Raw genomic sequence first — 23,546 nt, 5'->3', positions numbered from 1 at the left:
GCAGCTCACCTGTGTGCTGGGGCAGGTATGTTATCACCTGCAGCTCACCTGTGTGCTGGGGCAGGTATGTTATCACCTGCAGCTCACCTGTGTACTGGGGCAGGTATGTTACCTGCAGCTCACCTGTGTGCTGGGGCAGGTATGTTACCTGCAGCTCACCTGTGTGCTGGGGCAGGTATGTTAACACACCTGCAGCTCACCCGTGTGCTGGGGCAGGTATGTTACCTGCAGCTCACCTGTGTGCTGGGGCAGGTATGTTAACACACCTGCAGCTCACCTGTGTGCTGGGGCAGGTATGTTAACACACCTGCAGCTCACCTGTGTGCTGGGGCAGGTATGTTGTGCATTTCTATAGCGGGCTCCTGTTCTGAAAACACACTGCTGCTAAGAGCTGCAAGCGTCACAGTTCTGAGAATAACGTCACTTCAAGCTTCAATCCATTTATTTTTTTATAATTACACAGTAATTATAACAATGCAGTAGAACTCTAATGACTTTTAGGACATACAGCTCAGACCGTGAACAAGGTGTCTTTCTGTCAGCCAGAAATTCTGGACCACACATACCACACAGGCAAGTACAAGGACTAGTTTTTTTTCTGTTCTTTTTAAGTATGAATGAAATAAAAGTGAATTTTTACGATCCATTTCTCCACACAATAGAAGGAAATCATACACCTAAAGTTCATATCTCCTCTGCAGAGTCACAAGCCTTCAAGCTGCAGCTTCAGGGGGAGGGGCCTATCCCACAGATTCACTGACTCAAACGCCTGTCCTGGTCTGTAACAGCTGGGGTGAATGTGCACGGCGTCTCATCTCAGAAGCATTCTGGGTGCTCTGGTCCGGCTGCCTGCGTTTAAGATGGCGTCTCTGCGTAACGGCAGTCCAGGCAGCGTTGTGCGGAGCTGGTGGGCGGGCACGCACGTTGGGATGTTTCGCATCTATCCTCCACATGTACCGTCTGCTGCCACGCCCGTTTCGTACTGCGACAAGTTAATCCCCTTTATACATAAACATAGAAAAGAACAGAAGAGAGTGGGTTAAACCTGGACTGGTCCAGCCCACTTTTCCAACGGACGTCCTCTCGTCTCGCTGGAAGGATTCCTCCAACATCAGAAGTCCTCCGTTTCTTTTTGTACAACTTGAAAGGTGATTTGTTGTCTTTTAGAACATGCAGGCGGGTGACTGCTTCCTGTGAGCACCCAGGCCTTCAGCCCTCAATCCCCACAGCAGCAGCAGCTGAGCGTTTCCATTGGGCAGGTGGTTTATCCAATCAGAGTGGTCCTTACAATGCTGTTCCAGTTCAGCGTTTTGGCATTTCAGTTCGCTGTGCAACAGACTGCAGGCAGGAGCCCCACCGGGACCCGCACAGAGCCACTACAGGAACCAGCATCTTTAGCAAAAGCAAACGCTCAAAAAAAAAAAAGGTACAAACTCCACATTCTCCTTTGTACAAACCAAAATAAACTAATTAAAACACGTGATCGCAGCTTCAGTGACAAAGGCTTTGACAGAAAATCTTCACACAAGTGTCAGACGAGCACAAATAACTACTGACAGAGCAACAAATGGAATCCACTTTAGCCAAATGAAAGCATTCATCACTAAACCAAACTTTATTTTTTTTGTGTCAAAACGGAACTCAGTTGTTCAATAACAAAAGTTGCTACAATGAATGCTTTGTACTGGTCTGTCACTCAAATATGTGTACATAAATATATACATTTATATATACACTATTTATACGTAAATGTATATATGCATATACACTTTAAATATATGTCTTTTCTTTAATCTTTTTAAAATGAAAAGGAGATGGCGAAGCGGGCTGCGCTGTGGAAATGCCATTCGTCTGCAGGCTGGGGTCAGACGCAGTGGTGCTCCGCGTGCACAACACAGTCGCTGCTGCGCCAACGTCCACCCAACAAAAAAACAAACAAAACAAAACCAGAGGGATGGTCCAGGGTGCAGACTGAGCTTCAGTTGCCCGGAGCAACCGCAGAAGGAAGGCGGAGCTACAGAGGAGCCCCGCCCCCTGTGGGAGGAGTCAGGATGTGTTCGGAGCGTGTGCTGTGACTCTCCACCCTGGCGTAACCCACAGCCCAGTCTGGTTCGGCGTGCCGCACCCACCGGTCCCACCGCCAGCCGCTCGCGCGGAGTTACGCACGTTCCCCCCGGCCCCGCCCCTCACACTGTCGTGCTCTTCGTCCCAATTTTCGGCCGCGCGAATTCTACAAAGTCGTCGATGAGGACCGGCCACGCTCCTAGAAAACAAAAAATAAAAATCCAGCAGAGAATCACGTTTAAATCACAACGTTATTGTCTTAACTACGCTCTTTGTGCCACCACAGTCTAGCATGCAGGCTGTGTGTAGTCCACTCAGCTCCAGGAACTACATTACCCAACTCACCTTCCTCGTCATAATTGGACATGTCATCGGTGATCATGGTACTGAAGTCTAGGAGGAGGTTCCACGTGTCTTTTGGTATCGATCGTTTATGATGTTCCTGGAGAGGTCGACAGGAAGTAAATCACATCCACGTCAAGCGCTTAAATATAACAATTAAATATCACTGCACATTAACTCACAGTACAGGTGTGGAGAGTGCATATCAATAAACAGGCCTTTACCCAATATATAATACTGCTTACTGAAGCAGTGAGCCTGAGGGCTATCGAATAAGGATACACACACAAACAGGCAAATACAAACATAAACGGGGCAATTTAGTGTTGCCAAGTAACAGTGTTAACAGGAAACCTGAGTACATAAAGGAGGCCCACACTCACACTGAAAAGACACACAGTCAGGACTGGATTTGAACCCGCAGCTCCCGTACTGAGAGCACAGGCACCATTATCGCAGGAATCCACCTTAAATTCTCCACCCGATTCAAATTAAACAAATATAAAATGGATGGAAAGAGAGGGGAAAAAATGTTGCACGTGAAAAGAACAGACTTACCAATAAAAACTGGTTCCACAGGTCCAAGAATTTGAATCTTCCAGCAAATACTAAATTCCAATAAGCAATGGCCATTTCTAAATCTGCAAACACAAAACACTGATGAAAATTAAATACAAAAACTGTGATAACAATAAAAGTATAACAGACCTCGAAACCAAACACACAAATTAAGAGCATGGGAGAAGCAGATGCAGAAATACAAACCTAAGCCTTTCTGTCCAGGATTCTTGGCAAAGTTAAATGTAAACTGATAGAAGTCCTTAAACTTCCCCTGGTCTTTTAACTCCTGTTCCATTTTTGGCAGCTGTGCCTTCAGTTTCTCTATGCTGTCGCACCTTGGGAAAGACATCGTAGTACATTCAGAGAGAACATTAGCCTTCAAGCAAAACAAGACAGGGAAATTCGCAGCAGACATTTGCAACTGAAACGACACCAGTCTTCAGCAGACAGCAAAAGGCACATAGTGTATGTGATGTACTGCGCGCTGTGTTGAGTGATGCACGGAGCGATGCGTTGAGTGATCTGTTAGTCCCGACCGCCTTCACGGTTAAATAACGGCGCTAAGCGCGTGCGAAACTGGCGGGCGGACGTACCCCTGCTCCGTCATTCCGTCCATGAACTCCTGCTTGGAGAACTCGCACTGCGTGGCAGCCCGAAACTTCCAGGCTATGAGCAGAACACTGATACTGGCGGGGTCCAGACCGAGGTCATCACAGAACTGCTGCACCCCGTCTATCCCGATTTTATTATCATCCTGAGGGTCTGCAAGTTAATGTCCAAACAGTTAGGACACTGCGAACGGTGCATGTGTGCTCATCTCATTTCTACGGTGGAAAGAAAGGGGTAATACTACCTTAATGTTGGGTTTATTTAAAGACTCGCTTAGCATTACACGTGCAATGTACTGTACACCTCATAATGCTAAGTTAAGAATTTGATATGGGCAGTATCTGAGGTAGGCTATGTGCTATTAAAATGTGTGTACCTGTAGTGTGTATTACATAAAACAGCAAGCAACACATTTAATTGTTTAAAATGGCTATTCTCACCGCTGAATAAGTAAAACCTGTGCTTGTGAAAACCATGAACAGTAACACAACAAACCGTTATTTAGTTGCACTTAGAAACAACTGTGTACACCCGTAGAGTACTTGCCTCTGTATCTGTTGTAGAGCTGTTCCAACTTTTTTCTGTCCAAAACTCCCTTCAGACTTTCGCGAATGTAGAGCTCCGGATTCTGGAAGAAATTGTCTGTGGCCACGTCTAGTTTCCAGTCATTGTGTGACAGGCAGCTCACCGCAGTCTTCTCACTGGATTGTGTGAAGAGCATGAACTGGCGCACTTTGTCTTTCTGTGACGACTTCAGCTTGTTCTGCGGGAAGAACACACTAGCGTCAGCTAGCCTGGAAACTCCATTGAAAGCTTTCTAGTATCATGTGCGCAAATGCACCCTGTTGCTGTTAGCTAACGGAATGACACTGTAGTTCCAAGGTGGCAGTGAAACGTCCAAACAAAAAAAGCTAACCAATCTTCTTACTTTAAAAAGGCATGTCCACTGTTAACAAAACTAGCAAGCGGTTTGGACGATCCTAAGAAGGCAGAAAACCCAGCTTGCTTACCAAACAGCACATATACTAACCCAACATTTACTTTTCTCACCTGTGTTCTAAAATGGGAAAATTAAGACGAGCCCCGAGCAGCACAGCAAAACTGCAAGTGAGATAGGAACGAGTAAAACTGTGAAACTATGGCTTATTGTCCGAACCGATGACGAGTGCATCATGTTTCTGTTTCTGATCGTGTGTCCCCAACATGCTTTTCTTCAGCTCTTGTACAAATACATCAAATGGATCTACTTCCTTGAGCTAACATAACAATATAGCAGAAGCACCACGTAGCTAGATAGCCAACTAACGCCAACAGTTCAACATTATTTATCTGGCCAGGTAAGTTGGCTAACTTGCTAGGTAGCTACCCCTGACGTTACATCACATTATTTGCCAGCGACCTAGATGCGATTTTGCCCATGAACATTATTTAGCAAGCAAGTTATAGCAAGCGTAACATTAATACACAGTTAACGTGAACAAACGTTAAACTACATGTGTTCACCAATCCGCTCGCATTGATTTAATTCATGGTGACTAATCCAATGTTAGTAAGCAAGTTTCCAAAGGTTGTTACAAGGCGAATAAGCGACTGAACATTAGCCAGCTATCTAGCAAACTAGTTGCTGTTAGATAAATTAATTGTAGTCCAGCATAAAACACAATTGGCATCATAGACAGCTAGTTATACAGTTATATAGTGTGCTATTTTTATGCCACTCATTGCAGTGATGCTTATGAAAATATTCGTATACATTAATCTGTATAGTGGTAGCATCTAACGCTTAGCACACACAGGCCTCGTCAATCCACGGCCCTCGATTGCGCAGGTATCCGCTTTCCGTGCAGTGCGCAGCGGGGACCTTGCTGCTGCAGCTACCCTCTGCTTTTCAGCCTATCCAACAATGAACAGAAACCGGTACAGGAGGAAAGCTCCAGTTTTTGTTGCTAATCTAGAAAACCGCCAATACAGAGCAGCTCGTTCAATACGCTGTTTGCGTTTGGTTCAGTGCGGCCACGAAACAATATTATCTTGGTGAGGGAGAAATATAGCATTCAAAACAAAAACAAAGTGTAATTTCACTCACCATGTTTATAATTGACAGACTCTTCCGCTCCTCTCTCCTCCACCAGCTCGTCCTTCCTACACATGCGCAGAGGTAAGCGCTCCTACAAACCTCACGTCATATTCACGCTGAACGACAGTAGCGGTGCAGGTACTACTATTGGCAGTATGCGGGCGACAACGCGGGGTGTCGACGGGACTTCTTGTAACGGGTTCATAGGAAATATTTCTAAAATAATCTTATATAAATCATTTCTAAAAGATGCATGTTTAATTTGTACGTGTGCGCGTGTGTTCACATGGCGAAGCAGGCTAGAGAATTTTCATTTGAATGTCATTTCTCAGATTGTCGGAAAATGACAAGTGGAGCAGTGAGCTGTTTAGAGTTTAGCTGATAACCGGAAGGTCATGAGTTGTATGCCGCTCTTTATCACCATGACGTAAGAATCGTGTCTTAATTCAGTGTCTCGCCATTTAAAGCATTAGCAATGTTCACTGGTGAAGCCACAAGCCTTGTTATGCAAGCTGGTTTGTGTTGTACTGGCTTGAAGGGCAATTGGGGGGTCTTGTTTGACTTGAGTTGTGGTAACAGGACGCGAGGTTGGTTGTTTACAGGACCTGACACCCGTTTCTGCACTTGACGTCAATCAGACATCATTAGATATTAGTTTTATCTTTAGTAATGTGAGTTTGCATCAGGGCCTTTTATAGTTATGCCACAGGTCCCCTTGGAAGACATATTTCAGCCAGTTGGCCAACCTGTAGATAACAGACGTGTACATACAGACATACATGATGACAACTATATCAGAGGATTTATAATGATTCCCCTATCAAAATATTTATATGAAAACTCACTCATTTAAAAGGGCCTGTCTCTGACTCTTTCCTGTAGCTGAGGGTGATAAGGAGTTGTGATTGCCATGTAGAATACAAACCACATACATGTTTCCTATAAAAATGATCACAGATGTCGGCGCGGGAAGACGAAGCAAATATTTATTGTAATTACTCGAAAGCACACAAGAGTAATGAAATAAATCAGTGTGGAGTTCTTATGTCGTCATGGTACCTCTCTGGTTTGGTTCAGCTGCTTGAGCAGCCTCTGGTGCCAGAAACAATGAAGCTTCTGAAAGCAGTCTCGGCGTTTGTCATCAGTGATGGGACGTGAGAAAGTGAGATTGATCATTAAGAATAATTATCTGTGCCCCAGATGACATGCAAATGCCTCCTTCACATGTTTTGTAATTATAGCATGACGAGCTTGTTGAAGTGTAAATTAAAGACTGAATTCAGCTCTGGTTATTACCAACTGGGGGCATTATCCACGGGGGTGGGTGTTGGCTCAGATTCCTGTCAAGCTTCTGTTTACCCCAAACTGTTTTCCATATATCATAGAGCCACAAGGCAATATGGGTCGGATACACATTTGAAAAAAAAAAACAGAAAGAAACATGCTTAGTTTGAATCCTGTTCAGTTGCTCTGTTGAGTTCTATCATATACACATTTGAAATACTTTGACTTTTATACACCAGTGAAATCTTGAATCTTGAGCCCTGTGTGTTTTTCCTCGTCTCTGTTCAGCAGCAGTGCTGATAGCGTGATGGCACTGAGCTGTAATGCACAGTGACTGAGAGCAGGAAGCACGGTGAGGTTAGCCAGACGGAATGTTCTAGGAGTCATGCTAAGGTACAGTGTGTAACGCTATTTCAGTGTGGCAGCCAACTAAAGCAATTCATGGGCATACCAGCGAGCATGGTGATATGCGTGCGTGCGTGTGTGTGCTTGTGCTAGTGCGTGCCTGTGCACGTGTGTGTGTGTGTGTGTGTGTGTGAGTGAGTGAGTGTGTATTTCCCCCCTGACTCCTCAGTGGATTCAAACCCGTGAGCCCGGTTGGCCAGGTTAGCGGAGAGGAATGGAGCGTTACTGTGCTGGTATGCTGCTTCTGGAGGCGGGGGGCAGAGTGGGTTACCACGGCGCCCGTCGGGGAGGGGGGGCCCGGCGGGGGTCCCTGGTCCGGCCGGAGGAGGTGTGGAGGGGGCTGGAGCGGGCTCTGGAGAGGGTGGAGAAGCGGCGGCTGCCCCTGGACCTCCTGACGCACATCGCCACAGCCGAGGCGCTCCTGGCAGGTCAGTGCCTCAGACCCTAATGCTAACCCTGACACTAACACCAACGCTAACCCTCACTTCGGCCCACACACAACGTTCTCACAACCTCTCCGCAACGCTGAACCAAACGTTCTTATGCTGGGGACGACATCGCAAAGAAGTCGAGATGTTTACTATGTCTTCAGACTCAGTGGGATCTTGCTGTGTTTGGGTGTGTGTGGTTGTTGAAATTTTGGTTTGATGTGTCCCATGTTACAAGATTTAAAAATGTGCCACATTTCATATTGCCTTTCCTATTTACTTTTGTCTATTTGTATATGACAATACCAAAAAATTTTGAATCTGGTGTTTGAAAAAAACAAATTGTTTGTTTATAAACTTGATGTACTCTGCCGGTCAACAGATATCAAAGCCAAGGAATATCGCACATACACACACACGCACACGCACACATGCACACACACACACACACACACACGCACACGCACACACGCACACGCACACACACACACACACACACGCACACGCACACGCACACACACGCACATGCACACGCACACGCACACACACATACACACACATACGTGTTGTGAGAACGGTGGCATGTGTTCAGTGGTTACCTCTCCAGCGTTATCCTGACATTGTGGTCTAATCGTAGGCATGAAAAGTCAACACACATTCTGCAGAGAGGCGGCCAGACGGTACCTCATAGCGCTGGAGAAATATCTCAGCTGTAATGAAGATAAGCGCAATGCTACCAAGACTGGAACAGGTGAGCTATTTTATTCCGACAAGCTATTCACTCGTATCACGTTTGCCCTAGAAAATACTGTCACCTTGTTACTGAGTATTTCATTTGCTGATTGTACTGTCCCCTTGTTACCGAGTATTTCATTTGCTGTTTGTGGGTTCCGCATAACTGTGAGGCTTGTGTTCTTTGTCAGGGTGGCGCTTTTAATTATAGACCCCAGGCAGGCCACTGTCCAGTGCTTGTGATAAACAGCAGTTGTATTTATAGCAGGGCCGAATGAGCTTTAGCAGGTGGATCTCCGTTTCGAGCTGTGATTGCGTGCTATCCGGCCTCGGCCACTCCCTCCACTGTGTGTTTTTATGTGAGCGTGTGGGTCTGGCTTTGCTCCAGACGTCAGCGGGCAGCTGTGTCGTTTTTAGCGAGCCCGGCCAGCTGACTGTCCTCCTTTCAGATCCCGGGACCAGCGCAGCGGTGAGGGGCCTGTGCATCGGCATGCGATTTCCCCGCCCCGAGCACGTCACGGAACTCATCCACGCCAGCGTCGAATGCGGCCGCATGACGCACACCTGTCCCACAGGTAATAGAGAGTGGAGTCCACACCTGAACATCTCTACTCATGCTCATAAAATGCTAATATACCTGTAATCCTCAGGAATTAAACATATAATAGTCCCATAATGGAAGCAGCTTTGAGCAGTGATTGAGGAACTGGACTTTTGAGCAGCACCCTTAAAAGAGCATCTGAATAAATTCTCCGAAAGTACTCTGCCTTATAATATAACATATGCAAATGTAAGCAGTATGACTTGGTGAGGGTGCTAGCTGAACAAATATGTTTTTTTAAAGCTACCAATGCCTCATAACATTACTCAAATAACGACCAGCTGCCACTAATGAATCTGAGGATAGGATCAGTTCCCAATGGGGTACCACACGGCCCCTTCCTGGGAACGTTTCGGAAGGGTGCTGGACGGACACGTTTGGGAATGTTTTTTTTTTGGCAGGGTTCCTGGGATGCGTGTGCATGGCGCTGTTCGCCTCGTACGCCGTGCAGGGGCAGCCGGTGTCCCGCTGGGGCAGGCTCATGCTGGGGGCGCTGCCACGGGCCGAACAGTACTGCCGAGGAAAACCCGCCCTCTTCACAGGTGAGACAGGGAATAGCGGTGATGTAAGCGGGCTGACCAGCGACACAGAGGCAGCTGCGATGTTGCGTAACCTGTGCCAGACTAGTCACAGTGTGTGGCATGAGTGCACAGTTGTGTAATGTCTGTGAATAGCGTAGTAATATGCTGGGGATTTACTGACCTGACTCAAGTGAAATATATTTGATTGGTGTCATTACCAGGGCTGAATTATACCTTGATTACATTAGGCCATCTTATTGCACACGTGTTATTATGATGGTCTGCTTGAAGCCTATGCAAGTATTTCCCATTTATTTGTGTTTTATTCCTAGACTACAGTGAAAACTGGTTCTACTTCGAAACAAAATGGCAGTTTTACCTTCAGCAGAGGAAGATTGACAGAGAGGGCTGCGATGAACCCTTCTTTCCTGAAAACTACGACTCAACTGAAAGAAATAAGGTACCTTCCTTTCATTCTGGTTGGACACCACTAATTTCACCAGCCAGTGTCTAACGGAATCAGTTATCAATATAACCTGTTTCTACGGGAACGCTTTCTTATACAGCACATTACAGAGAACAGTAGCATGAATCTCTCAGCCCGCTCCTCTGCTCAGACGAACCTGAATCCTGACCCGGTTCTCCTGTGACAGTTGTACAGGCATTGGTCCGCAGCGTCTCCAGGGAAACGGAAGGGGGTGGCGATCACGCTGATGGTGTACGACGCCATCCTCGGTGCTGGGGGGGACTGGACCAGGCTCTGTCAGTGGGCCTTGTGTCATGGAGGTAGGGAGGCACCAGGCATTAGAGGGGGCATCAGGTAGCATTTTTGGAGCATTTCAAATATTAATTAACAACAGGCAGGACACACATGCATGCACACACACACACACACACACATGCACACACACACAGACACACACACACATTCTGTACACACACACACGCACACACACACACAGACACACACAATCTGTACACACACACACACACACAGACATACACACACATTCTGTACACACACACACGCACACACACACACATTCTGTACACACACACACACACACACACACACACACTCTCACACACGCGCGTATGACTGTGACCCTGTTTATCCCAGGTGACAGTGAGGGGACAGGCAGTATGGTGGGGTGCCTGTATGGTCTCCTCTATGGCAGTTTGGGGGTCCCCAGCTCCTTCCTGCTCAACCTGGGACTGAAGGGCCAGATGGAGGGCTTAGGAGCGGCTCTGTACGCCGCAGCTAACGGAGAGAGGTAATGTTCGAGTCACACGTTCCTGAAAACATCCACCCTGCTGCAGCACACACACGCCAACATCCACCCTGCTGCAGCACACACACGCCAACATCCACCCTGCTGCAGCACACACACGCCAACATCCACCCTGCTGCAGCACACACACGCCAACATCCACCCTGCTGCAGCACACACACGCCAACATCCACCCTGCTGCAGCACACACACGCCAGCATCCACCCTGCTGCAGCACACACACGCCAACATCCACCCTGCTGCAGCACACACACGCCAACATCCACCCTGCTGCAGCACACACACGCCAACATCCACCCTGCCGCAGCACACACACGCCAACATCCACCCTGCTGCAGCACACACACGCCAACATCCACCCTGCCGCAGCACACACACGCCAACATCCACCCTGCTGCAGCACACACACGCCAACATCCACCCTGCTGCAGCACACACACGCCAACATCCACCCCGCTGCAGCACACACACGCCAACATCCACCCGGCTGCAGCACACACACGCCAACATCCACCCGGCTGCAGCACACACACGCCAACATCCTCCCTGCTGCAGCACACACACGCCATTTATTCAGTCTTCCTAAAAGAAGGAATGCAGTTCTCCTCACTTTTCCATTCTTCCCTTCTTAGGCCAGAACTGGGTGATGCCCCCGTAAGTTCCGGTGATGCCCCCATAAGTTCCGGTGAATTCCACGCCGATCTGTGGCAGGCGGTAAAACGGCTGTCCTGCAAGCGCACGGACGACGAAATCAACACCCTCCTGAACTACCTGGCGCTCCTGGAGCAGGGCGTGGCCAGCCGGCAGGACCGCGGGCAGCCCAGGGAGGACGTGGGGAGGGGGAGGGGGAGGGGCAAGGGGGCGGTCCGTCCTCCCCACCCATACCCCTCCCGCTTCCAGCTCCTGAGGTCCCGGTTCACCAAACTGGGGCACAGAGACAATCTGCTGAGGCTCCGCCCCCCTCCCCTGGAGAGGCCAATCACCACAAGGCTCTGTCCACTTCCGGCTAAACACCCCTCACAGAGAGAGAGAGAACTTAAAGATCCATTTAGGAGAGAGAAAGAGTCACAGCCTAAAGATCCCTCACAGAGAGAGAAAGAGAAAGTACTTAAAGATCCCTCACAGAGACAGGAGTCACAGTCTACAGATCCCTCACAGAGTGAGAAAGAGAAAGTACTTAAAGATCCTTCACAGAGACAGGAGTCACAGTCTACAGATCCCTCACAGAGACAGAAAGAGTCACAGTCTACAGATCCCTCACAGAGACAGAAAGAGTCACAGTCTACAGATCACTCACAGAGAGAAAAAGAGAAAGTACTTAAAGATCCCTCACAGAGACAGGAGTCACAGTCTACAGATCCCTCACAGAGACAGAAAGAGTCACAGTCTTCAGATCCCTCACAGAGACAGAAAGAGTCACAGTCTACAGATCACTCACAGAGAGAAAAAGAGAATGTACTTAAAGATCCCTCACAGAGACAGGAGTCACAGTCTACATATCCCTCACAGAGACAGAAAGAGTCACTGTCTACAGATCCCTCACAGGGAGAGAAAGAGTCACAGCTTCACCCAGTCATGCAAACAGGACATGCTTTGTATAGTGACGGGGCTTCTTTCCCTCTGATTGGCCAGCAGACAGAATGGTGCCAAGAGAGCAGAGCTCTGATTGGGCATCATGGTGGAGGCGGGATAAAGGCCAGGTCTGTTGATGGCGAGCTCCCCGTAAGCGTGGTAGCAGAGCCGGTGTGTGGTGGCCTTATCGCACCTGGCAGAGGCTGCGTTTCCACGGATACTGGAACTCCGTGCTCACCTGCGGAATGCTGTATCCCACTGAGCAGGGGGGCGGAGTTTCAGGTCTGGCCTTACACACAGGCCGAACCACCTGAATCCACAGCACCAGAGTCACCTTCTGAGAGGAGAGGACCGGAATCACCTCCCAAAAGGACAGGACTGGAATCACCTCCTGAAAGGACAGGACCGGAATCACCTCCCGAAACAGAAGCACAGCGCTGGCCGGCCGTGCCCCCACCCCCTCCGTGTGCTGACCCCCCCCACAGCCCAAAGCCACTGCCCTGGAAGTACAGGACGCACTGCTACGCTAAGGACCTCTGCACCCCCCCGGCCCCCAAAGTCCTCCTCAGTGTGGGCATGAGGGGCGGCAGGCTCGTTAAGATTTCATAAGAGTCAGAGTGAAGAGGCGTCTCTCTGAACCCCCCCCCCCAGGAAATCACATAAACCTGATCATGCCCCCCCCCCCAGGGTGTTTATGTCTTATTTATGTCAGTCTTGTATTATCTGGTCAGTCAAAAATAGTTTATCCCAAATGGAATGCCCTTTGACCCCTTTTCTTTGCGTCCTACAAATTTTGCTTTCTGTTGAGGAATTACCATGACAACTGAAAACCAGACCACTTTGCACCACAAACTGATTGTATGAATGACCCCACAACCATTTGCATGCGTGTATGGTGTTGCATATTCAAGCCAGGCAATGTTGCAAACCCCGATTTTGCATTTCAGATGTATGAGGTTTACTCTGACAGCGATACTGACATTAATACCTTTGACACACAAGAAAGAATTTCTCCCCACCGTTGTGATTTTCAAGATGGAAGATCTCTTTATTAAATACAGAAGAACATTGGTTTCATCAAATACAAAACTGAGAATGCTCCTTTCACCCTCTCATTCATAGGAGGAAAAGGTAGAGCTGTACAAGGGCTCAGTACATACAGGGAAACACAGCGAGGGGAAGATAAAATGCTCAGTGAAGGAACGTCTGTAAGTACAACAGTAAGTGCATTAAGGCATCGCAGTCTCCAGGAACATAGTCAGGAGTCTCAGCCAGTTTTCCCACCTAGTTACATTTTCTTTCTATCCAACATTAGGGGAAAAACTTTTTTTTGACCTATAAAACAGGTTCCGTTTTGCTCTTTTACACAGAAATAATATTACATGATTTCACTGCACTGAATTGAGCTTTGCTTTGATTGCTGCCAGTTCATTTTTTATGCGTATTCTGCTCAGACTAAAATCAGTCTGGATCCAACCTTAAATCAGGTATAAAGAAACTACTCAAAACAAAGACCTTCACCACTTCAGTCATCAGGCCAAGAATATTGCGCGCAGGACATTAAAGATTGACTTTTTTTTTTTGCCACAATAAAATGGAGGCGGCTAACTCAAATCTCCAAGGCAACCAGGGATAACAGTAGTGGTAGTAGTGTTCAGTCAGAGCTGGAAAAGCTCGATCTACAGTTTTAACTTCCGCACCCTCCTCAGTTTAACTATTCCTACGGCGAGTCCGAACGTGGTCAGTGTGGAGCTACTCTTCGCTGGCCTCCTCTTCCTCCAGCTCCACGAGCGCAGCGTGCCGATTGGCCTGAGAGCCCTCTTTGAAGAAGACCTTTTTGATGATGCCTGCTTTCGGGGCCCGGATAGTGTGCTGTAAAGGGGGGGGGGGGAAGCACAGACTCAGTAAAAAAAAGTTAATCTGTTCGGTGCCCTTGAAGCACAAAGATGATGCAAATTCACAGGCAGGAGTCCCAGGCCCTGGTCCCACTTCATGATAGGCGTTGCCTAATATTACCAGAGAGGGGTGCATGCCTAAGATCCAGCAGTAAAATGCCCGATTCAGCCGATAAACTCACCTCCATTTTCATGGCGATCATCACCATCAGAGGGTCTCCCACCTGCACAGTGTCACCAGCCTTCACCAGAACCTGCAGGAGACCAGCCACAGCCAGCCACAGTCAGTCAGTCACACCATATGAGCACCACAGCCACTTAAACAGTTATATTACCAGGCCTGTAACACTTGAGTTCCATTAGAGAGTTCCGTTACCAGGCCTGTAACACTAGAGTTCCATTCGAGAGTTCTGTAACAGTGACAGGTGTCACTCATCATCAGCATCATCATCGTGGAGGCGGAGTTACCTTCTCTATCGTCCCAGTCATGGGAGCCACGGCCCCGCCCTGTGCCCCCGAGCCGCTCACCCCCGCCAGGAACTTGGGCACGGGCACCTTCACCTCAAAACTGCCCTCCTGCAGAGGGCGTCAGGGAGCGCGCGGTAAGCAGACACACCTTGTTCGTTAAGTGTCAATCAAACTGAGATCCAGGCGTTAAGCACCAGAGAATGAGCAGCAGCTCATTACAGGCGAAGGGGCTGCTCACCATGGAGAAGAGGTGCACGTCGTTGTCCAGGACGACCATCTTGGGCCGGGACACCACCCCGTTGACAGAGCAGCGCAGGTACGAGGCTCCGCCCTCCTCCACCAGGTCCCCGGAGACCAGGAACACCTCCCCCCCGATCTGTGGGACGGACAGAGAACTGAACCTCTGGAGCTACACCCAAACCAGCACAACCAACACCTGCCAAACAACTGCCAAGCACAACCAACACCTGTCCAACTTCCAACCACAACCAAATGATGGCTATGTCAGGAATCTCAACCATAAATAAAGTCATTAATGCCAGTTACTGATTGGCTGAAGAGGTCCCACACCTCGATACAAGGCCTAAACTGGCTGCTGACTGAAAGAAAGCACAGAAAGCCTGCAGGCAGGGCGGCCTCCAGGACTGCAGGCTGAGACCTCTCAGCTCTCTGGCCGTGCGGTTCAGGTAAGGTTCTGGAGTGAGGTGAGCGTACGAGTAATATTATTCAGCACAGCCCAGGGGGAGCCACACTGCAGAAATTAAATATTAAAATTTACCTCCATACTGTACGTGCCATCTGGGTTGTATGTAACAGCCACTTCTACCTCTGCAGGTTTAAAAAGAGAAGGGGAAAAAATGCAATTTTAAGCGTTCAGAACACAAATTACGTTTTTAAAAAATGAAGTTTAAGAAGAGCTTCTCAGAAGTCAGCATTTTTGTGCAGAATCGGGTCTCCTTGTTCATTTAATGTTTGGCCGAGCCGGTGGAACGGGTGAATCCGTATCAGAATGATTAATGTTGCTCCGCTGCCTTATGCATAATGCAGATTAAAATGTTTTTTTTTTTTTTCAAATCACCTTAGCATCACATACATCATACTGTGGAGCAACCGAGAGAGTCACTGGCACCACTGTGTGCGTGAGTGCAGGTGTGTGTGTGTGTGTGTGTGTGTGTGCGCGCGCGCGCGCGCATGTGCCTCGAACGCAGGGCTAATACAGGAGAGGATTAATGCACAGAGCAGCTGTTCTTGCTGCGTGGCTGCAGGGATGCGGGGATGCAGACGAGCGCTCTGGTTCTCTGCGCAGGTTAAAATGCGCCGAGCCCGACGAAGACCTGTCACTGCAAAAGGCTCGCAAGTTTAATTACACCTGGCAGGTGTTCAGAAAAGCGTCACCATGTTTCAGAGGGAGCAGAAGCACGATATAAAAGCTGTAAAACAAAAGGGAGAGGAGGGGAGGACAAAAGTGTTACTGCACTAATTAGTCAGAGCATGAGCGTGTCCAGATTTCAGAGACATTCACTCCCATAACCGCCTCCCTGCGAGGCCTCATTCATATAATATCTCATTAATATTCCGCCCATTTCTCCATAAAAATCAATCATGGGGGAGGGACGAAATTGGTCCCCGCAGCAACCGTGGGCGAGTCTCTGATTGAATTGCATCCTACTTCCTGCCTCCCAGAATTCTCTTTACATATTCAGGTAGGGATTTTGCTAATGCTTTCATCCGTTACACAGCTCAACACTCTGCAGAAGTGATTCGGGTTAAAGGCAGAGCCCTACCACGGAATCGAACCTGCAACCTCGGGAGTCACAAGCCCCTGTTCCCTAACCGCTGTGCCACGCCGCTCCCAGCGCCAGGCTGGTGCCCCTGCCCACCGCCCCGCAGGTGAGCTCCAACCTGAGGGGACTGAGCGCGTGCGGGAAGCCGACGCTGAACCCCAGAGTGTTCTACGGGTGCGGCCATGGACGGGCGCGTCTTCGTTCCGCGTGAACGGTGCGGCTGTACCGCGACCAGCGTTCTACCGCGACCGCCACACCGCTGCCCTCCGCCCTTCAGCCGCCGCCGCGGTCGCCGTCACCGAGGGGGCGGGGCTTACTTTTGTCGCCGAGCTGCAGCGTCAGGTTCCTGGTGTACAGGACGTTCACCCGCCTGCCGCTGCTGGAAGCGAAGGGGGAGTACTGGTCTGCAGTGGAAAACACCAATCAGAGAGGAGGATTTCAGCATCAGAGCAGGACACACACCAATCAGAGAGGAGGATTGCAGCATCAGAGCAGGACACACACCAATCAGAGAGGAGGATTGCAGCATCAGAGCAGGACACACACCAATCAGAGAGGAGGATTGCAGCATCAGAGCACGACACACACCAATCAGAGAACAGAATGGGGCACATCTCACCGTGGGACCGGGCCTTAAAGGCGCGGGTGTGGCCCCTCTCCCGGAGCAGCAGGCCCAGGGCGGCCTGGCAGAGCACCTCCCTGGGGGGGGCGAGGGGCGGGGGGAAGAGCTGGGCGTGGTGCAGCGGGATGAAGCTGGTGTGCACGTTCCCCGCCTCAAACTCCGGGTGGCCCGACAGACTCAGCAGGAAGTCGATGTTGGTGTTCAGGCCCACGATCTGAGGGGTAGGGCAGACACGTTACACACACACACAAACACACACACACACACACACGCGCTCACACACATGCGCTCACACACATGCGCACTCACACACACTTCTCACACCGTTACTGTATAATTTACAGCTTTGTACATCCTGCAAATCGTCCCTCAGACGCATTTGCTCCAATTGGGTGGGCGTGCCAGGGGTGTAACCAGACACAGCGAGCAAAGCATTAAAGAATCGGTGTCACACTGCACACAGTCACCCTGTTAGCCGCCATAGCAACAGCACTCAGCAACCAAACAATTACAGCCACAGCATTTCAGTTATAAAAAAAAAAAAAAAGTGTGTATAGTGTTTCTCAGCTTCAGCAGTCCCTGGCGTTTGGGTGAGAAGATGGGTATTTTCCCAGGGTGCACTGGGGCTCACGTTGTACTGCCGCAGGCTGTAGCGCAGCTTCTTCAGGGCGGCGGAGCGATCCTCCCCCCACACCACCAGCTTGGCGATCATGGGGTCGTAGTGCGCCGAAACCTCGTCCCCTGAGAGGCAGAGAAACAGCAGGGCTGGTCAGACTGTCTCACCAGAGCCATCCACTGTCCCCTCAGACAGCCCCAGGGCCTGCTGGGTATTGTAGTTTCTTGGGTGTAAACTGGTTGTCAATTTTGAAGGGGAAAACAAAACCCCTTCAGACACCATGTGGCTCCATGGGGAAGAGTGGCATCACCACTCTACAGCGCAGCCAAAAATGACATGGCCAGCTGGCTTAAATCAGGGTTCAACTCTGTTCCAAGATATCTACCGGCCTGTAGCTTTTCACTTCAACCTTAATTTGGCACACCTGACTCTACTAATTAGCAGCTAAACGCAGATCTCGAGCTGTGGAATGAGGTGTGCTCTGTTAGGGTTGGAGTGAAAACCTACAGGACAGTAGATCTGCAGGAACAGGGCTGGGCAGCCCAAGGCTAAATGGACCATTATCATGATCTTTATGTTTCATGTTCTTCTGTAATTTGACCTTACGACCCGGTTGGACCCAGGTTCTCGTACCTTGGCGCACGCCGGTCTCGATGCGCGTGCAGTCGTCCGCCTGCGGCGTGGACAGGTGCAGCAGAGGCCCCGCCCCCGGCAGGAAGTCGTTGTTGGGGTCCTCGGCGTAGATTCGGGCCTCGAAGGAGTGCCCACTGAGCTCGATCTCCTCCTGAGCGAGCGGAAGCTCCTCCCCCGCGGCCACCTGACGGCATGACAATGCTCAGACAACGCTCACACAACATTTACACAACGCTCACGCAATGCTACCAGTCAAGACAGGTGTAGAACTCCCAAAATCATCCCAGTGCAAGACTGCAGTGGAGCAGCAGTGTGTGGTACTCTGGCTCACTGCTGCCCTCTGGTGGATATTTTACTTGCGCAGATGTCAGAGCAGGTGCTGTGAACATGAAACACAGCCCCACAAGACCCTGCTCATGTAAATGTATGTAAAGTTTCTTAGCAGTATGCAAACCTCAGCAAGCACTTTTCCCACGGAATAAAGCACTACAGGATTCCTGATGTGTGTTCTGGATCTCCTGGCTCTCGTGGTGGAGATTCGTACTTGCGCGGTGGCGATTTGCAATTCTATAAGTTGTGATGAATACTCCATGTTTTGGAGAGTACTCGTGGGGATTTGTACTTGTATACTGTGCGGTTGCAGTGATTCCTGTGGTGGAGATACTCGTACGTTGGAGATTTGTACAGTTTGGTTTTGAAGATTCGTACTCCTGTGGTGGAGATTCATATTCGTACGATGGCGATAAGTGCTCATGTGCTGGTAATGAGCACTCGTGATTCGTTCACTCGAGTGAGCGACTCCAGCTCGCTCACCCTCAGCTGCCACTCCACCAGGTCGGTGCCCGTGATCATCTCGGACACGGGGTGCTCCACCTGCAGCCTGGTGTTCATCTCCATGAAGTAGAAGTTGTGCTGGGCGTCCATGATGAACTCCACAGTGCCTGGAGCGGAAAGGTCGGGGAGGGAGAGAGGGATTCACTGCCGACTCACTCCCCAGAACCCTCTCATCTGAAGCCTCTAACGAATCATCATACAGTCCAACTGGCTCAATAACTCCCTCCCTTGGGTCACCCAAGCAGGTGCTACACACAGGTGTAAGAGACTGAGATAATGAGATGAAAGGTGCTATGTAAAGCCTCTGCTGGCTACTGCAGTCTCACACAGGTAGCACTGAAGCCACGCCCTCTTACCTGCCCCCACGTAGTTGACGGCTTTGGCCGCCCGAACTGCCGCCTCCCCCAGCTTCCTCCTCACCTCAGGGCTGATTCCCGGCTGAAAACACACACACACACACACACACACACTCATAAAGATACAACCACATCACACCAGCTACGTCCAAAAGAAAAACACAACACAATCCCCACTGATATCATATTGCTACCTGTACATGATTTAACCAGTATAACATTAAAAAATAAACCAATTGTGGTCTGACGGTAGAGTGACAGGTGTTTACCCCGGGCGCCTCCTCTATGATCTTCTGATGCCTCCTCTGTACACTGCAGTCCCTCTCAAACAGGTACACAGCGTTTCCGTGCTGATCTCCGAACACCTGGACTTCCACATGCCTAGGAGGAGGGGGAAGGGACAGGGGTATATTTACACGAAAATAACAGGGCCTTGATTTTACTAACGAGTGCCCATGGAAACCTGCAGAGACCTGGGGTTCTCCACAAACTTCTCCACCAGCATGACGTCATCATTGAAGGATTTGCGAGCCTCTCTCCGCGCGGACTCCAGCTGCTCGTGGAAGTCCGCCTCAGAGGGAGCGATACGCATTCCCTGTGCGTGGAAATAACGACAGCATTAGCACGTGCGCCAGCACACTGATCTCAAGCATGTATATTAGAGTATTAGCATGTGCGCTAGCACACTGATCTCAAGCATGGATATTACAGCATTAGTGCGTGCGCTAGCACACTGATCTCAAGCACAGGTATTAGAGTATTAGCATGTGCGCTAGCACACTGATCTCAAGCATGGATATTACAGCATTAGTGCGTGCGCTAGCACACTGATCTCAAGCACAGGTATTACCGTATTAAGTGCAAGCGCTAGCATATGTTTCTTTGCATCCTCTGTCCGGTGGAGCTAAGGAGTGAGGAAAGGACGAGAGGGAAGGATGCTCGGAGTGAAAATAAGTGATTGGAATGAGCCCATAGACTCCACACTTGCCTTCCCGCCCCCACCACGAACAGCCTTGATCATCACAGGGTAACCTATCCTGGCAGCTTCAGCTTGCAGTCTCTCATCCGATTGGTCCTCACCATGGTAACCCTCAATGATGGGCACACCGGCCGCTGACATGATGTACTTTGATGTGCTAAACAAAAATCAATGGGGAGATAGTGGAAAGTTAGTGTCCTGAAGACAGCACAAGCAAATGTCATTTCTGAAAACAACATTTTGACACAAAAATATTACCATTATGCACCACTTAATTCCCTGAATGAAGACGGGGATGAAGGGAGACTGTGACTTCACACCTACCTCTTAATCCCCATGTCCCGTATTGCAGAAGATGGAGGCCCAATGAAGATAATGCCTTCCTGTTTACACAGCTCTGCAAACTCGGTGTTCTCCGAAAGGAAGCCATATCCTGGGTGGATAGCCTAAGACAAAAGAGACCAGTCCTCTTCAGCAAACATGGTCTAAAGAGGCAGCGCCAAATGACTCTCTAGCATTACTCTGAATTGTGTTTTCATACTTAATGAGTACCTCCAATACACACTTTTGCTCACCGGTTAGCAGTTAATTGCATACAGAGAGACTATCATAAACCAAGCGTTTCAGAGGTTCATGTTGTATCTTTAAATTAAGTAACAATAATAAAATAAAATAAAAAAAACAGATGTGGCACTGAAAAGGCAGTTTATCGCCCGCTAAATTATTGTGAAAGTAACGGTTAGCAGCCATGCCTTAACTGGTTTAACGGCAATTACATGGAATATAGTTAAATGTGCATATTGAGTTTTAGCAATATTTTCAGGATATGCGATTCTCTAACATAGCAAGTCATTCAGGAGCACAGCAACCAGAGCTACAAGCCCAGGTCCTTCAACAAAACACTGTACTGCTGCAAAAGTACTTTAACCACTCCAGATCACCGGATTCAGTCACCTGGGGAGACCCACAAACATAACAGTGGTAGCCCACCACAGGAAAAAACTACCTGAGCGTGTGATCTCTTAGCAACTTCCATGACTTTCTCCATAGATAAGTAACTCTGCTGTGATGCGGCTGGACCGATGTGATAGGCTTCATCCGCCTGGAGATGACAACAAAACTCAATGACATCAAATAACACATTTTTTTATTATTTCAGTCATATTCAAAGGATGACACACATTCACTCGGCAGCACGTCATAACACAGACATGCTACCCATTTTCAAACGGAAGCTTGAAATATATATCATATACACACACACACACACACACACACAGCACTTCATAGGCCTAGATCTTAATTACTACATAATGTAACGTTTAGAGTCCGTTTTACCAGAGGATTGCGGGCCCAATGACATGCTCACTGAAGTAAAGCGAAGCCCCGTGATCGAGGGGATGCTCGGTTTGCTCACCATGGCTACATGCATCGCGTGCCTGTCGGCCTCGCTGTACACGGCCACAGAGCGCACCCCCATTTTCTTGGCCGTGCGCATCACGCGGCAGGCGATCTCCCCTCTGTTGGCGATCAGGACTTTCTCTATCCTGCCTCGCGCTGGACAGAGACAACGAAACATACATTTGCCTATTAAAAAAAAGCCTAAACACAGCCAACGTGAACGTTGTCAGAAGCAAGAGAGCCACTCTACGCGTGGGAGTTCTTGGTTTCTTACCAACGGACGCACACCTGACGGATCCGCCGGTCCATAGCCATTTCCTAGAAGACAGCGGAACAGGTAGTCATGGATGTGCAACACGAAGGTTTAAAACTCGCAACGTTATTTACCATGTTTCTTGCACACCAACTGGAAACACAAATGTTGGGCAACTCAACAGTTGCAGCTAGTAAGTTACCAATGCTAAGTAATTTAGCTAGGTTAAATGCAAGTTGTTCACAAAGTTTCTGACAAAGGCATCTTATCTGGTGTAACTAGTAACGTAGACTTAGAGATATTATCGCCACAAGACGATCCAGGGGGTAAAGAAATAATCAGCTAAGAAGTTATGTTTACGGAGAAGCACCTTTATTTCACCTTGCACAGAATCAAACCAGCATGACAGCAGCAAGCTAGCCAGCTAGCTAACGTTTGAGATTTAGCCAGCAAGCTAGACAGCGGTTAGTTCCTGGCACATAGTGATGATACGGATTGCAAAATAAACAGTATGACGGTTGCTAGTCGGTCAATTTTTTCCTACAAACTAGCTAGCGCGGCTAGCTTGCACATTCTAAGATTCAGCTTTAAGCTAGCCAGCTGACACAAGTGTTAGCCACCGTTATAAGTTCCCTCATCAGTAGCCCCAACATTTCATTGTTGCAGATCAGAAAGTATAAATAAGATTATGTTCGTTTTGAGACGAGGTTGTGCATACTGCACATCACTTACTGTTGTAGCACTGGTTTCAAGCCCTGGAAGGATTGAACTCTCAATATGACAGCGGCCATGTCTGGTACCACTGCCAGTGAACGCAGAGGGCGTTTTATATCGTTGGCTAAGTACCAAGCACTCGATTGCACAAACCAATTTTTACTCTGTGGAGCCCATTAACAAGCTTGCCTATAAACAAAAAGTATAAAACAGATAAATCGATCTAAATTTAGCAATGCTTCGAAATTTTGCGGCTTTATTTTCATTTTTAATTCAGCTAATTTTATTGCCCTTTAAGTTTGTCCCTCTCGTGGACCCGTACACAGGAAAGCCAATCAGAAACTCTCAGACGAAGGTGGGTACAACGGGGCGGTCACTTTTGTCAAGCATGGGACTTTTCGTACAGGTAACTGGTTTGTCTGGTTTCATATTTTTATATTCATAATCATAGCTGAACAAATACGTAATGGAAATGTTTGAGGCTGTAATTATGTAGGAGGAAT

The 23,546-nt window shown here is 48.7% G+C and overlaps 3 protein-coding genes across 3 annotated transcripts; 1 reads left to right on the top strand and 2 right to left on the bottom strand.

Annotated features, from left to right (window-relative positions):
* Positions 1 to 424: 424 nt before the first annotated feature.
* LOC118225231 (DCN1-like protein 1) lies at positions 425 to 5,810 on the bottom strand. Its single transcript, XM_035413347.1, has 7 exons — positions 5,663 to 5,810; positions 4,123 to 4,339; positions 3,561 to 3,729; positions 3,172 to 3,302; positions 2,965 to 3,047; positions 2,410 to 2,506; positions 425 to 2,263 (listed from the first exon to the last, which is right to left on the bottom strand). Exons 1-7 carry the CDS (start codon positions 5,663 to 5,665, stop codon positions 2,187 to 2,189), a joined length of 777 nt encoding a protein of 258 aa, XP_035269238.1. The 5' UTR covers positions 5,666 to 5,810; the 3' UTR covers positions 425 to 2,186.
* Positions 5,811 to 7,556: 1,746 nt separating this feature from the next.
* Positions 7,557 to 13,097, top strand: LOC118225158 (protein ADP-ribosylarginine hydrolase-like protein 1). Its single transcript, XM_035413220.1, has 9 exons — positions 7,557 to 7,770; positions 8,408 to 8,521; positions 8,952 to 9,077; positions 9,505 to 9,645; positions 9,957 to 10,084; positions 10,278 to 10,410; positions 10,745 to 10,898; positions 11,549 to 11,905; positions 12,974 to 13,097. The coding sequence occupies exons 1-9, from the start codon at positions 7,557 to 7,559 to the stop codon at positions 13,095 to 13,097; spliced, it is 1,491 nt and encodes a 496-aa protein (XP_035269111.1).
* Positions 13,098 to 13,512: 415 nt separating this feature from the next.
* mccc1 (methylcrotonoyl-CoA carboxylase 1 (alpha)) lies at positions 13,513 to 23,327 on the bottom strand. The gene is made up of 19 exons (XM_035414008.1): positions 23,062 to 23,327; positions 22,351 to 22,394; positions 22,093 to 22,232; positions 21,682 to 21,777; positions 21,000 to 21,121; positions 20,685 to 20,832; positions 20,170 to 20,291; positions 19,966 to 20,077; positions 19,697 to 19,778; positions 19,320 to 19,447; positions 18,507 to 18,690; positions 17,889 to 17,998; positions 17,255 to 17,471; positions 16,953 to 17,039; positions 15,630 to 15,679; positions 15,090 to 15,227; positions 14,852 to 14,959; positions 14,566 to 14,637; positions 13,513 to 14,360 (listed from the first exon to the last, which is right to left on the bottom strand). The coding sequence occupies exons 1-19, from the start codon at positions 23,118 to 23,120 to the stop codon at positions 14,241 to 14,243; spliced, it is 2,139 nt and encodes a 712-aa protein (XP_035269899.1). The 5' UTR covers positions 23,121 to 23,327; the 3' UTR covers positions 13,513 to 14,240.
* Positions 23,328 to 23,546: the final 219 nt, after the last annotated feature.

Source organism: Anguilla anguilla, chromosome 4 (genome assembly GCF_013347855.1).
Source record: "Anguilla anguilla isolate fAngAng1 chromosome 4, fAngAng1.pri, whole genome shotgun sequence".
NCBI lineage: Eukaryota > Metazoa > Chordata > Actinopteri > Anguilliformes > Anguillidae > Anguilla > Anguilla anguilla.
Note: the sequence above shows the minus strand (reverse complement) of the source record. Positions and strands in the feature narration are given on the sequence as shown.

Excerpts from the sequence above, each read along its gene's own strand:
- LOC118225158 (XM_035413220.1), top strand. The coding sequence starts at position 7,557 with ATGGAGCGTTACTGTGCTGGTATGCTGCTTCTGGAGGCGGGGGGCAGA. Across the intron at positions 10,899-11,548 it reads GCCGCAGCTAACGGAGAGAG|GCCAGAACTGGGTGATGCCC; the intron begins GTAATGTTCGAG and ends TTCCCTTCTTAG. Across the intron at positions 11,906-12,973 it reads GAGAGGCCAATCACCACAAG|CCCAAAGCCACTGCCCTGGA; the intron begins GCTCTGTCCACT and ends CCCCCCCCACAG.
- mccc1 (XM_035414008.1), bottom strand. The coding sequence starts at position 23,120 with ATGGCCGCTGTCATATTGAGAGTTCAATCCTTCCAGGGCTTGAAACCA. Across the intron at positions 14,960-15,089 it reads ACGTGCACCTCTTCTCCATG|GAGGGCAGTTTTGAGGTGAA; the intron begins GTGAGCAGCCCC and ends CGCCCTCTGCAG. Across the intron at positions 14,361-14,565 it reads TGATCGCCATGAAAATGGAG|CACACTATCCGGGCCCCGAA; the intron begins GTGAGTTTATCG and ends CCCCCTTTACAG.
- LOC118225231 (XM_035413347.1), bottom strand. Across the intron at positions 3,303-3,560 it reads GACGGAATGACGGAGCAGGG|GTGCGACAGCATAGAGAAAC; the intron begins GTACGTCCGCCC and ends GTCTTTCCCAAG. Across the intron at positions 2,507-2,964 it reads TGTGGAACCAGTTTTTATTG|GAACATCATAAACGATCGAT; the intron begins GTAAGTCTGTTC and ends CGACCTCTCCAG.